Here is a 13,184-nt window from a genome sequence, read left to right as displayed (position 1 = left end):
GGAGATAAACCAAAGCAGATTCTCTCCAATTTGCCAGTTTGGATGACTTGCAGTGCCATCTTCTGGCAAAGAAGCCAAAAACTTTCAATTTCCTTGCCAGTAATAGTCTTGTCTTGTCTTTTCTTCCTTTTAGTATTTCTTATAAGCCTGGCTAAACCACAGATTGGGAAAACTCACAGGGGTCTTGGGTGTTGATGTATTAGAGTATGAGAGAGAAGGAAGGCTATTTCTTTGAAGCACTGACCCGAATCTTTGACCTCTGAGGTCTCTGGTAAAATCTGTAAACTTTCCACCAGGCTACATACATCACATGTCCAACAGATACAACCTGGAATGTAGCTTACGTAGTAGACAAGCCACCGTCCTCCTTCGGCTTCAAGTTTGGATTCTCCAGCATCTCAGGAATACTCTAGATAAGGCAACTTAGCCATAGAGCTACTCATGACGACGATAGACTTGATCCCTTATTACAAGAAAATCTCTTCCTGTCTTTGAAAGTCCTGCCATAAAGAATGGTGCTTCAACCACCTTTGAATACACCGGCAAGTAATTTATACACACATTAGATGTAAATGTGTAGAAAACTACATTATAGCCTTTAAAAAACAAAGTCAAGGCTTAAAAATACTTTCTTGCTGTAATCATCCAAGATATACTAGAAACAAGCTTGCTTTCTAAAGCAAAATTACTTTAAAACATGCGGTATCCCTAAGGAACAACCTTCACGTTAACAACAAAAAGAAGTGCCATTCTCTGTGTAGTATTTGTGGGAAAAATTTATAATGTGCTTTAATCAAAATCAGCTTCTATTTGTGAGTTCTAGCCCTCATCTCTGGCTCACTCTTTCCCTTTCATCTCCTTTGCCTCCTTTTCTCATCCTCTCTCACCTGCTGTGCCTTTGCCCCGCCCCGCCACGCCGCGCCACTCCTTCCCCCCCACCCCCAATGCGCGCCAGCTTCCGCGTGCTGACGTCACACGCCAGCGCCAGTGACGCGCTGGCCGCTCCCCCTTCCTCTGCATTCGCGCTAGGGGTTGGGGGCGCTAGGGTGCATAGTCGTCCGCTTGGAGTCCTAAGCAGTTGTCCGCGTATCCCCGAGTACAGAACAAGCGTCGCGAAACAGAAGGACGTGGCAGGCAGGTAGCCTCCCTGTCCCAGATGCCATCCCCCCACCCCCATCCCGCCGAGGCCACTAGCAACCACCTCTGTGAAGTTGCAGGGGCGGTAACCCGGGCACTCCCCTTGCCGCCGCCCGCCGTTTCCAAGGGGGCTCAGAAACCAATCCGTTTGCTCTGAGTAGTGTGGACCTGTCTCATGGGGCGTTGCCGGAGGCGGCAAGGAGGCAAGCCTGAGGGGTCAGCCAAAGTCTGGTGTCGGGTGTAGGAGTCTCAGTGCACCCCTTCAAGTGGTCTGTGAGCTGCTGCAGGTTAGACAGACTTGGTTTCTCTTTCAGGATGTCATTTTCAAAATGCGGGATGATGCCTCTGCCTCATTAATTGCCAAAGGAAGGTTGCTACACCTAGACCGATGCTTGTCGATCATCACCGTTATTTCGACTAACGCCCTGTGTCATTGAGGTGAGTTGCACTTGGGGGAAGCAATGATATGCAAAATAGTAAAATGGTACTGGGAATGAGGAGATCTTGCTTCGACTTGCTTATGTAGAGCTTGCAGGGATACTAACTCTAAGTACATGGAAAATAATATATTCATTTCATTAAAATTTTAATTCTCTCAAGAACAGTATGTAATACAAAGCAGTCCTCAGACATTAGTTAAAAAGTTATAGTGATAACGGAGTTAAAATAATAATAGAAATCTTGGTATGGATAAACAGTCATTTACATTGCGTATATGTTGCCTCCGATTTTAAAGCATCTATATATTTTAATAAAAAATGAGTGAGAATTAACTGGTAGCTTATAGTTTTCTATTTCAATTTATGTAATTTGAAACAATCTCCTATGTAAGGCATTAAAAGTTATACTACTTTCGGAGTTCATCATAACTTTTTTTTATACAGACCTAATTTTTATTCTCTAAGCTCCACCCACAAGAAGCAGAAATTTTTTTTTTGCCATGGTGAGTAATAGAAATATTTATGAAGGATTAAAAGTAATATCCAATATAATAATAGTCTTTTCATGTGATGCAGCAGTATTGTAGGGATGATGGAGGGGAGCCAAATATGGAGAGAAGTAGTGTTTTGTTTCTAGTTTAGATTTGTTTGGTATTAGAGAGTCCACAGATCTATTTCATTTCAGATTGCTCTTTGTTCTAGGTGAAAGGTAAGGAGCATCTTTTGTGGGAAAACAGGTTTTTGCACAATAAGAGTCAGCATTAGGAGTTTAGTAAGGGTTATGGAACTTGGCCACAGAAATTCTGTTGAGGTAATTTTAATACGGTGACATTGTATTCCTAGTACATTTTACTCCAATCTCTACCCTCTAAGTTGTGGACATGACACCATTTCATGAATATAAATTCTTTACTTACGTGTTGGTGGTTTCCATTAGGGAAGCCAGTAATTGTTGTCTGTATAGACTTACAGAGAAGAAAAATGTTTTGAAAGAAGTCTAATGGAATCCCATTTTTTCTGTCTGCTTTTTTGACTAATAGGAAATAGATCAGGGACTTGACTCACTGAGAAGGTAAATTGTCCTTCTCCCACCGTTCAAAATGTTATTTAATATTTGGAAAACCATATGTATGGATTGTAGCTGCAGACAGAACCATAAGGACTTCGTGAACTCTGTTGACATTCCTCTACCAGTGTTTCTTTTAGTGAAAATTTGTCCATCAGATAGCTAAAAAAGAGCTGAAGAGATTTAAAAGTTCCAGATTGGTGAAGATACAGTTTTCGTTCATGTACTCTGGCATTTTTCATATTTGGTGCACAAATTTTATTTTGTTAAACACTCCCTATTGTGGCTTAAAAAAGTCTTAGTTAAATGTGAGAAAAGGTGTCTAATTTGACTAGAGGCTAAGATGTTTTTTTGGAACATAGTTGACATACTTGAGAAGTATGCCATGTAGGAGAACTTTGAATGTCAACGTTAAATGTTTGGAAATGGGTACTGTTTAAGGATTTTAACTGGAGAAATTGATTTAGCTAGCATTCTTCTTTCTGTCGGCATTTATTGTTTTTAAATTTTATTTATTGTTTTGAATAAATAATATATTCATATGGTTAAAATTTAGAAGGTACAAAAGACTGAAAAAAATCTTCCTCTTAATTACTCAGTTCCTTTCCCTAAAGGCAGCCAATAGTATACCAGTTCATTGTGTATCCCTTCAGAGGTATTACACATGCAAGGAATTATGTGTGTGTATACATGTAAGGATTTTATATATATATGTATACTCACATATATAAGTAAGTAAGTATAAACATACATATATTTCCTTTTAATACACAAATGGTAGTATGCCATATTTATAATTCTGGTACCTAGAAATTAATTCTTATCAGGGCATGTGGGTGGCTGAGTCAGTTAAATGTCCGACTCTTGATTTCGGCTCAGGTCATGATCTCATGGTCCTGAGATTGAGCCCCCTTGCTTCTTTTTGATTTGCTTGTGGATATCTACATTTTATCATTTCAAACAGTGTTGCAGAGGATAAGTTTGTGTATGTGTCATTCTCATACATTTGGAAATACTTGTAGGGTAGATTCCTAAAAATGGAATTTCTGGATCAAAGTGAACACTGATAATAATTTTGGTAGATATTGTGGGATTTTATTTTTCTTTATTAATTTTTTTAATGTTTTATTTATTTTTGAGAGAGAGAGAGCATGAGCAGGGGAGAGGCAGAGAGAGAGGGAGACATCCCAAGCAGGCTCCAGGCTGTGAGCTGTCAGCCCAGAGCCCGATGCCGGGCTCAAACTCACAAACCGTGAGATCATGACCTGAGCCAAAGTCGGACACTTAACCGACTGAGCCACCCAGGCACTGCGATATTGTGGAATTTTATATTCCTTAGTATTTGTATCGATTTGTATTCACACCATATTCTGTTTTTTTATATTCCCCTCCAACATAGTACGGTAATAAACTTCCTGAATTTTGCCATTCTGATGGATGAAAAATGCTAAGTCTTATACTTTTTAAAATTAAAGTAAAATATACATAACAAAATTTATCTCTATTATTATTATTATTATTATTATTATTATTATTATTATTTTAGGTAGGCTCCACACTGGGCATGGAGCCCAGGGTGGGGCTTGTACTCATGACCCTGAGATCTAGACCTAACCTGAGATCAAGAGTCAGATACGTGGGGAACCTGGGTGGCTCAGTCACCTCAGGTCATGATCTCACCCTACCTGGGATAGAGCCTCCCCTCAGGCTCCCATGCTGGGTTTGGAGCTGCTTAAGATTCTGTTTCTCCTTCTTCCTCTGCTCCTCACCGTGTGTACTTGCATGTTCTCTCTTTAAAAACAAACAAAGGGGTGCCTGGGTGACTCAGTCGGTTAAGCGTCCGACTTTTTTTTTTTCAACGTTTTTTTATTTTTATTTTTGGGACAGAGAGAGACAGAGCATGAACAGGGGAGGGGCAGAGAGAGAGGGAGACACAGAATCGGAAACAGAAGCGTCCGACTTTGGCTCAGGTCACGATCTCGCAGTTCGTGAGTTCAAGCCCCGCATCAGGCTCTCTGCTGACAGCTCAGAGCCTGGAGCCTGCTTCAGATTCTGTGTCTCCTTCTCTCTCTGTTCCTCCCCTACTCATGCTCTGTCTCTCTCTCTCAAAAATAAATAAAGGTTAAAAAAATTAAAAAAACAATCAAAAGTCATCCTATTTTTTTTTTTAACATTTGAGTAGTTTATCATCTGGAATTTGCATTGATGTAAAGTGAAGAAAATGAGTGTAAGCTTTGTGTTTTCCACACATTACTACCTAATTGTCTAAATATTATTTATTTCAAAATTTAATTTTTCACCACCGAGTTGAAATGTCATGCTCATCCACCAAGTTAAAAAAAAAAATGTTTTTGATAGGTTTCTGGACTTTCTATGATTTGCCTGTCAATTTCATAGTTACTGTAATATATGTGTATGTTATTGTAATATAATGTGTCCTTTTTTTAAAAAAAGTTTTGTTTTTTTTTGAGAGAGAGAGAGAGAGAGAGAGAGAGAGAGAGAGGTGAAGAGCAGAGAGAGAGGTGAGGGAGAGAGAATCCCAAGCAGGATATGCACTGTCAGTGCATAATCTCACCCAGGGCTTGATCTCATTAACTGTGAGATCATGACCTGAGCTGAAATCAAGAGTTGGACGCTTAACCTACTGAGCGACTCAGATGCCCCTAAAAATGTGTCTTGATATCAAGTAGATAAGTCTTCCTTCATTGGTGTTTTTTGTTTTGTTTTGTTTTCAGTATTTCTCTGGCTATTCTTGCTTTTTTCTCATATTGACTTCAAATCAGCTTGTCTAATCACTGTGACCCATAAAGCTTGTGTTTTTATTAGGGCAGAATTAAATGTAGAGACTAAGAATTAAAAGTTTTCTGATTTGGGGTGCCTGAGTAGCTCAGTTGGTTAAACATCCAACTTCAGCTCAGGTCATGATCTCACATTTCATGAGTTCAAGCCCTGCATGAGGCTCTCTCCTGTTAATGCAGAGCTTGCTTTGGATCCTCTGTCCCCCCTCTCTCTCTGCCCCCCCATTCATATTCTCTCTCTCTCTCAAACTTTAAAAATTAAAAAACAAATCTTTTTTAATATTAAGTCTTCCCCCCTATTTTTCTTTTGTGTGCTTGTGTTTTCTTTCTATTTTCCTTTTTTTTTTTTTAGTTTTATTCATTTATTTTGAGGGAGAGAGATCCAGTAAGTGGGGAGGGGGGTGCAGCGCTGAGAGGGAGAAAAAGGGAGAGAGAGGATTCCAAGCATGCTCCTTGCAGTTAGCACGGAGCCCGACGTGGGGCTCAGAAATCACAAACTGTGAGTTCATGACCTGAGCCGAAATAAAGAGTCAGACACTTAATCAACTGAGCTACCCAGGTGCCCCTTGAATATTTTCTGTTGATTCATTTTCCAGGTTAAAAACCTGTCTTCTATATCCTATCCTGTGTAAAAACCATGTGATGCCTTCTTAATTTCAGATATCTTCTATTTTAGTTCTGGAATGTTCATTTACTTTTAAAAAATAAGTTTTAGTTCTTTGTTGAAATTCTCCATCTTTAAAAAAAATCACTTTTGTTCATCTTTTCCTCTTATTTTCTTGAACATACTATTCATGGTTATTTAAAATCCTCTATGATATGTCCATATTTGAGTCATTTGTAATTCTATTTCTATTGTTTATTTCTTTTGGTTTTGGTTATTTGGTTCTTTTTTTTTTTTTTTTATAGGCCTCATAAGTTTTTAAAAATATTTGTTTGAGAGGGAGAGAACAGGAGTGAGAGTGGGGAGGGGGTACGGAGAGAGAGAGGGAGAGAGAGAATCCCAAGCAGGCTCCACACTGTCAGCGCAGAGCCCAACTCAGGACTGTATACCAAGAGTGTGAAATCATGGCCTGAGCCGAAATCAAGAGTTGGATACTTAACCCAACTGAGCCACCCAGGCTCCCCTAATTATCTTTCTTTCTTTCTTTCTTTCTTTCTTTCTTTCTTTCTTTCTAGAACACAAGTGGAGGAGAGGGAGGGGGGTAGAGAGAGAGAGAGAATCGTAAGCAGGCTCCATGCTCTGCATAAGCATGGAGCCTGATGCGGAGCTCCATCCCACAACCCTGGGATCATGAGCTGAACTGAAATCAAGAGTCAGCTGTTCAACCCACTAAGCCACATAGGTGCCCCACGCCTCATGATTTTTGACTGGATACTGGATGTTGTGAATGAAAGTCATAGAGGCTCTGGAACATGTATCTTCCAAAAAATTTGTTATGTTTTCTGACAGGCTGATGGGAGTATTAGCAGATTACTCTTTTATCCTATCAAAATTGGTGTTAGGCTTTGTTAGGACTAGTCTGTTTTAGTCTTGCTCTGAGTATGCACAACTTGGGAATGGGCTAACTGACAGTAGAGGAATTTATGTGCAGAATTTGGGGCTTTTTCTGTTCTTTTTCCTTCTCTCCAGGATTTTGGCAGCCTTAAACTCTGACCTCTCTTCTCCTTAGCTCAATAGGATTGGTGCTTTCTACTTAAGCTCCATGGTGCTACGTCACAGTTTGGAAAATGTCTCTAGGGAGAAGGCTGGGGTGAATGTGGAACTTATTAGCATATTCCCACCTCTCAATGATTATAGCCCCTCAATTCCTGTCTGTTGTTTTATTTATTTTACTCAGTATTTTGGTTGTTTTTGGAGGTAGGATGGTCTGATACAAGCTACAGAATCATGGCTGGTACCATTTATTATGTAGACCTTCACTTAATCTCCCACATCATGGATGGTACCATTCTCAGCTGTGTTGGTATCCCTAATCTAGAGACATCTATAGTCTTTTGCCGGCATGAGAGAGGGGTGGCCACCTGATTAGGTGAGGTGGAGGAGGCAAACTGTGTGTCTCATGCTATTACACAGCCTTTCAACCAATCCTGTTTTAGTTCTGGTATTATCCTCCCTCACAGAGGCACCTTTTTCTTCCTGTTACTGAGCTAATTTGTAGTGGAAATTGACTTATTTTCCCCTGCTGGGTTACAGTACAACTTTTTCTAGTTTCCTAAGTTGGTTGCTGCTTGTTCATGTGTTTGTCAGCTTCCAGAAATTTATTGCTGTTATTTTCTCTCCTGTTCTGCCATTTTGATCCCTTTAAAGTTGTGTTAGGTCTGGGAAAGAAGTAGAGGTAAATATGTATGTTCAGTTTGATATGTTTAACTCCAAATTGCAATTTATTTTTTGACTTTTTAAAGATACAGGCTGAAGAAATTACTCTTGTGTTTTTTGATTTCTCTGAAGGAAAGACTTTGGCTGCATTTCTCTGTCATTCCTACTGTTTGTGGCTAATGGTACAATTCTAAACAATGTTGAAGTGTACTGTTTTGTGACCTAACTTTTTAATTTTCTTTGAATTATAGACTAGTAAAGTTGGTAGGGCCCTTAAGGTAGTATTATCTTTAAAATGTTAGTGTTTTTATTTATCTTTTTTTAGTTTTTAAAAATGTTTATTTATTTTTGAGAGAGAGATAGACAGAGATGGGGAGGGGCAGAGAGAGAGGGAGGCACAGAATCTGAAACAGGCTCCAGGCTCTGAGGTGTCAGCACAGAGCCTGACGCAGGGCTTGAACTCATGAGCCGTGAGATCATGACCTGAACCAAACTCAGACATGCAACTGACTGAGCCACACCAGGTGCCCTAAATTGTTAGTGTTTTTAGATGAAGGAAACAAGTTGCAGAGAAATCAGGTGGTTTGCTTTTGGTCACATAGTTTTTCCAAATCCATCATTTTATTTGTTATATCACATAACTCTTTGGAAAGCTTAAATATCAAAAACATCTTTGATTTTATGCTTTGAATATCTTTAATATCAGGTATATATTATAGAGATTACATTGATATAATTGTTAGAGACTTTAAGAATAGTGTCAAGTTGGTATTGTGATTTTCATTTGATGTTGGAAGCTGAAGCACAGAAAGGACAAACGTTTGTAATTTTGGTTTATTACGAATATGAAATTAGAACAGGATTATGATGGTCTTTCAGTTATACATTATGATGATTTTGGATGTGTAAGCCTATTGTACATTTTTTTATTATTTTTCATTTAGTTTGAAAAATCTTTTAGGATTTTAATGCAGCCGAGAAGTCTCATGACTAGGAAATAAGTAGCTTGGTTAAATATGTTGTAAGGCACCGAAAGTACTCTATCTTTTCATGTTTTCCCCTTCCTCCAGTGTACAACAGTAGTTTAGTGTAGACTCTGCAGAAAAGAAGGACTTGTGAGTTGCTCTGAAATCCATTGACCACAAGCCTTTTATTGTTCAGAAAGCTTTCTGCACTTGACAATATTTGCTGGCAATTAGAATCATCGTTCTTCACTACCAGGAGCAGCAGATTCTCCTACACTGAGTTGTCAGAACCACAGTGCTCAGGAATGTGGTAGGCAGTAGGGTGTGGTACTAGGGACTCTTGGAACTTCTGTCTCATCAGTGTGGTCCCTGGAAAGGAATTGGCAACTGAATTTTGAGGCAGAGCCAAATTGACTAATTTTGTTTCTCTTTCTTGGCAGCAGTCACAGAATAATGATGGTTGTGAAATAATCTTATTATATGGTTATTATTTAATGTAATTTGATTTGTGAAATTTAGTTTCCTAAGATGAGTTTATCTTGCTATTTTTTCCTAAATAGCATGGTAATATAATATATTCATGTCTGGGAGAAATCATTACATTCTGGCTGGTGCCCAGATAGCCATTATATTATGCCAGTTGGCCATCTTGGACTTGAGAGTATGTTTGGAGTGACTTCTTTAACTCACTGATGATACTATATAGTTATTGTAATAGTTAATTTCCTATTTTTCTTAAAGTTGCTAAAAGCCTTGTCATATCTTACAGAAATTTTGAAATGTAATGTGGTTGTAATGTTTTCTACGATAGAAGAAGGCTCTTTCCCACGGAAGTTCCTCAGGCATAATTATCCCATTGATTTTACCAGAAGCTGGGTTCTGGACTTTAGTCTTACAGGTCCTGAATATAAATTTTGTCATTTAAGGAGATTGGATCATATTTTAGAGGCAAAGTAAAATTAAACAAATTTAGTATTGATGGATGAAATGAGAACATGGATTTGTTAATTTATCATGAGAAATATGGTAAACTGTCACAGAAATATTTATGCGGTCTTCATGACAAGGCCATTTTCTCCTAGAAGGGAATCCTACATTGAAGGCCTGCTTGATGTGAATAGACATAGAAAAGAACAAGTTAGATAAATTAAGTATTTATTAGTTTTAAATTAATACAGTGAATTAATTTACTATAATTTGGGGTAATCTTGCCAATAGACTGTGCTAATGATTGTGACCATTTCACTCTCTTTCCCTCTTCCTTCCCTTTGACTTTTTTTAAGCTTTCGCCAACTAGGATTGGACTCTGGCTTCTATCCCACCCATCACTTTCCTGAAATTACTATTACTAAAGTTACTAATGACCCTAGTCAAGTACCTTGGTATGGTAAGGGTCTAATTATGATACCAAAGGCAGAAATATGAAGATTAATAACATGTTTAATTAATATCAAAATAATATCAAAATAAATTTTTATATGTAAATAAAATAGAAAGGCAGATAGCATATAAGGAAAAAATATTTATGATGGAGAGGGCTAACATCTTCATTAAAAAGGGACTTTTACAAATTAATAAAAAGACTATTCCAGTAGAAAACGAACAAAGAACATGAATGAGTAGTTCAAAAAAGAAGAAATACAAATGTTCAATAAATGTGGAAGAATTTTTCAAATTAACTGATAAGCAGCAGAAATTCAAATAAAAATGAGACACCATTTCCCTGTTGAATGTAATGAGTAACAGTAACAACAGTGACAGTGCTCACTATGTGTCAGGCATTATTCTACAATAGAATACTGAAATTAACTAATCCTCCCAGTAGTTCTGTAAGTATGTACAATTGTTATCCACATTTTACGGATGAGCAAACTGAGACACATAAAGCTGAGTAACTTGTCCAATGTCACATAATAAAAAAGTGATAAAGTCAGGATTTAAATTCAGGCTCCCCAACTTAAAGTTTTAGTGCTCATTAACTACTATCCTTTATGGCTTCTCAGAGATTTTAATAAATAATAACCGGTGTTAAAAGGGTATCTAGGAAGAGGTACTTTTGTACACTGCTGGTTAGAATATTAGTAGGGGTGCCTGAGTGGCTCAGTCTTGAACATCCGGCTGTTGGTTTTGGCTCCAGTCATGCCTTCAGGATTGTGGTATCAAGTTCCCTGTCATACTCTCTGCTGGGCATGGAGCTTGCTTGAGATTCTCTCTCCCTTTCCACCCATCTCCTGCACTTGTGTGCTCTCTATTTCTTAGGGAAAAAAAATAACATGTCTGTAAAACATTTAAGCTCTATGTTTCAAAATTTTAACATGTGCGTATTCTTTGAACTAATAATTTATCCCAAAGAAATCCTTATAATAAGTACATAAAAATGTATGTACAGAAATTTTAAAGTTTTTCTATAATAACAAACAATGTAAATAATTTAATGTCTAATAAGAGAGAATGAAATAATTTTGGGAAATGCATTCTTATTGGAGATAATAAAATAATGCTGCTAATTAACTCACATAGGAAAAATTTTGTCTCTGTACGTTAAGTATATACAGTATTTGACTTTGCAAAGCATTCTTTTTTTTTTTTTTTTTTAACGTTTATTTATTTTTGAGACAGAGAGAGACAGAGCATGAACGGGGGAGGGGCAGAGAGAGAGGGAGACACAGAATCAGAAGCAGGCTCCAGGCTCTGAGCCGTCAGCCCAGAGCCTGACGCGGGGCTCGAACTCACAGACCGTGAGATCGTGACCTGAGCCGAAGTCGGACGCTTAACTGACTGAGCCACCCAGGTGCCCCTATCTGTTGTAGCAAAGCATTCTTATAACATTGAAATGTCACTGTTTTTCTCTTTTGAACTATAACTAGGTTGTATGAGTAAAATTGAGATAAAGTTAATCTAATTTTAAGATTTTAAGTATTTTTTTTAAAGTAAGCAAGTCACTAAGGAATTAGAATTGAATTTGACATAATTGTTATGGAAGACATGCTTTATCTCTGTTAACTGTTACTTTTCTTTAATGTCTAGTATATCTGTTAAGATGCCTTAGAAGAAGAACCATGGAGAAGTATATTAGACTACAGAAGATTGGAGAAGGTTCATTTGGAAAAGCTATTCTTGTTAAATCTACAGAAGATGACAGACAATATGTTATCAAGGAAATTAACATCTCAAGAGTAAGTATCTTTTTTCTTTGGTTATTCAACTAATAGTCTGGTTTCAGTAGGGCTCACCCTTAGAGAACAAAAACAAACATGACAATGCATAACCCAAAGTGAAAGGCTGCCATAATCCCAAAGAGAACCATTAATTTCAGAATAGTCTGTATATCCTTTCATATTTTTTTCTGTGATGTGTGCTTGTGTTTATGTGTTTAAGTGTTTAAAAAAATACAACACCTGCTGTTGTGTAACTTAATCTAGTTTGAACATCTTAAAATGTTTTTACTTGTGGATTCAACTCATTCTCTTTAACTTCTGTCTTTATTTTGTTATTTGGACTGTGCTTTATTGGTACTGTTATATTTTAACCACTCTCTTACTGATGGACTTTTAGATTGTTTATTGATGGTTTAATTTAATGTTTTCTTTTTCTCTCCCATTTAAGATGTCCAATAAAGAAAGGGAAGAGTCAAGGAGAGAAGTTGCAGTGTTGGCAAACATGAAGCATCCAAATATTGTCCAGTATAGAGAATCATTTGAAGGTCAGATAAATTTTGCAAGAGTTCAAAAGAACTAAGCCATGTGACAACTTTTGGATATTTTCCTTCTAACGTATTTTCAGGAAGAAAAGCATATAATTTTTGCTTCCATACATATGTATATGAGTATCAGCTTGATTCTAGGATAATACTAATGTTACCAGTGGGAGAGTCTGCATTGTGTGAATGGAGGTCTTGGTCCTTGGATTCCCCACAAGGAGATTCACGTGCGATACTCGCTGGAATAAAGACAGCCAGGAGGGAAGTAACAAGCACAAAGCAGTTTATTAAAGCAAAAGTACACTCTACCAGGTGGGAGAGCTGGTAGAATCTACCATAGGTTGTTTTGGGATTGGATGTTATTGGGTCTCTCTGGTTTGGGAGGCGCAGTGACTTACAGTGGGGTGGTCTTTAATAGGAAACTCCTCCCACGGATTGAGAGGGGTAGTTTTTGACCCCACTGGGATTTGTACCTGAAACTCAAGGCAGCCCTTCTCCAGGGCAGGGCAGTACATCAATGCAAATGCATTGTAATAACTCTAGGGGTTACCCTGGGCAGAGGTGGTAGAGGAAAGGAGGAGAACACCCCAAGGTCTTGGAAGCCTGAAGGTGAGGTTGTTGTGCCCCAGGGCTTTTAATGTGTGGCTTATCTGTCACTGTCCTTGCCTCTAGCTCTTGTCCTTGTCTTTCTCCTTTAAGGACTTGGGACTCTGTCTCAGGGCATTACTTCCACTGCTGCTGTCTCTTCTACCTAACAC

At 38.1% G+C, this 13,184-nt stretch overlaps 1 protein-coding gene across 10 annotated transcripts in view; it reads left to right on the top strand.

Moving 5' to 3' along the window:
* The first annotated feature begins 991 nt into the window (after positions 1-991).
* NEK1 (NIMA related kinase 1) overlaps positions 992-13,184 on the top strand; it is a 212,095-nt gene continuing 199,902 nt past the window's right edge. For 3 of the 10 annotated variants that reach the window (XM_081795592.1, XM_081795586.1, XM_078445615.2), the window contains exons 1-4: positions 993-1,138; positions 1,452-1,575; positions 11,754-11,902; positions 12,333-12,429. In XM_081795592.1, coding sequence (XP_081651718.1) covers positions 11,786-11,902; positions 12,333-12,429 — 214 coding nt within the window. In that variant the 5' untranslated portion in view covers positions 993-1,138; positions 1,452-1,575; positions 11,754-11,785. Of the gene's footprint in view, positions 1,139-1,220; positions 1,341-1,451; positions 1,576-11,753; positions 11,903-12,332; positions 12,430-13,184 lie in introns of those variants that run through there. The other 7 variants (XM_081795591.1, XM_081795590.1, XM_081795589.1 and 4 more) reach the window with 5 other exon arrangements.

Source organism: Panthera onca, chromosome B1 (assembly GCF_046562875.1).
Source record: "Panthera onca isolate mPanOnc1 chromosome B1, mPanOnc1 haplotype 2, whole genome shotgun sequence".
Taxonomy (NCBI): domain Eukaryota; kingdom Metazoa; phylum Chordata; class Mammalia; order Carnivora; family Felidae; genus Panthera; species Panthera onca.
This window is presented reverse-complemented; position numbering and strand designations above follow the sequence as displayed.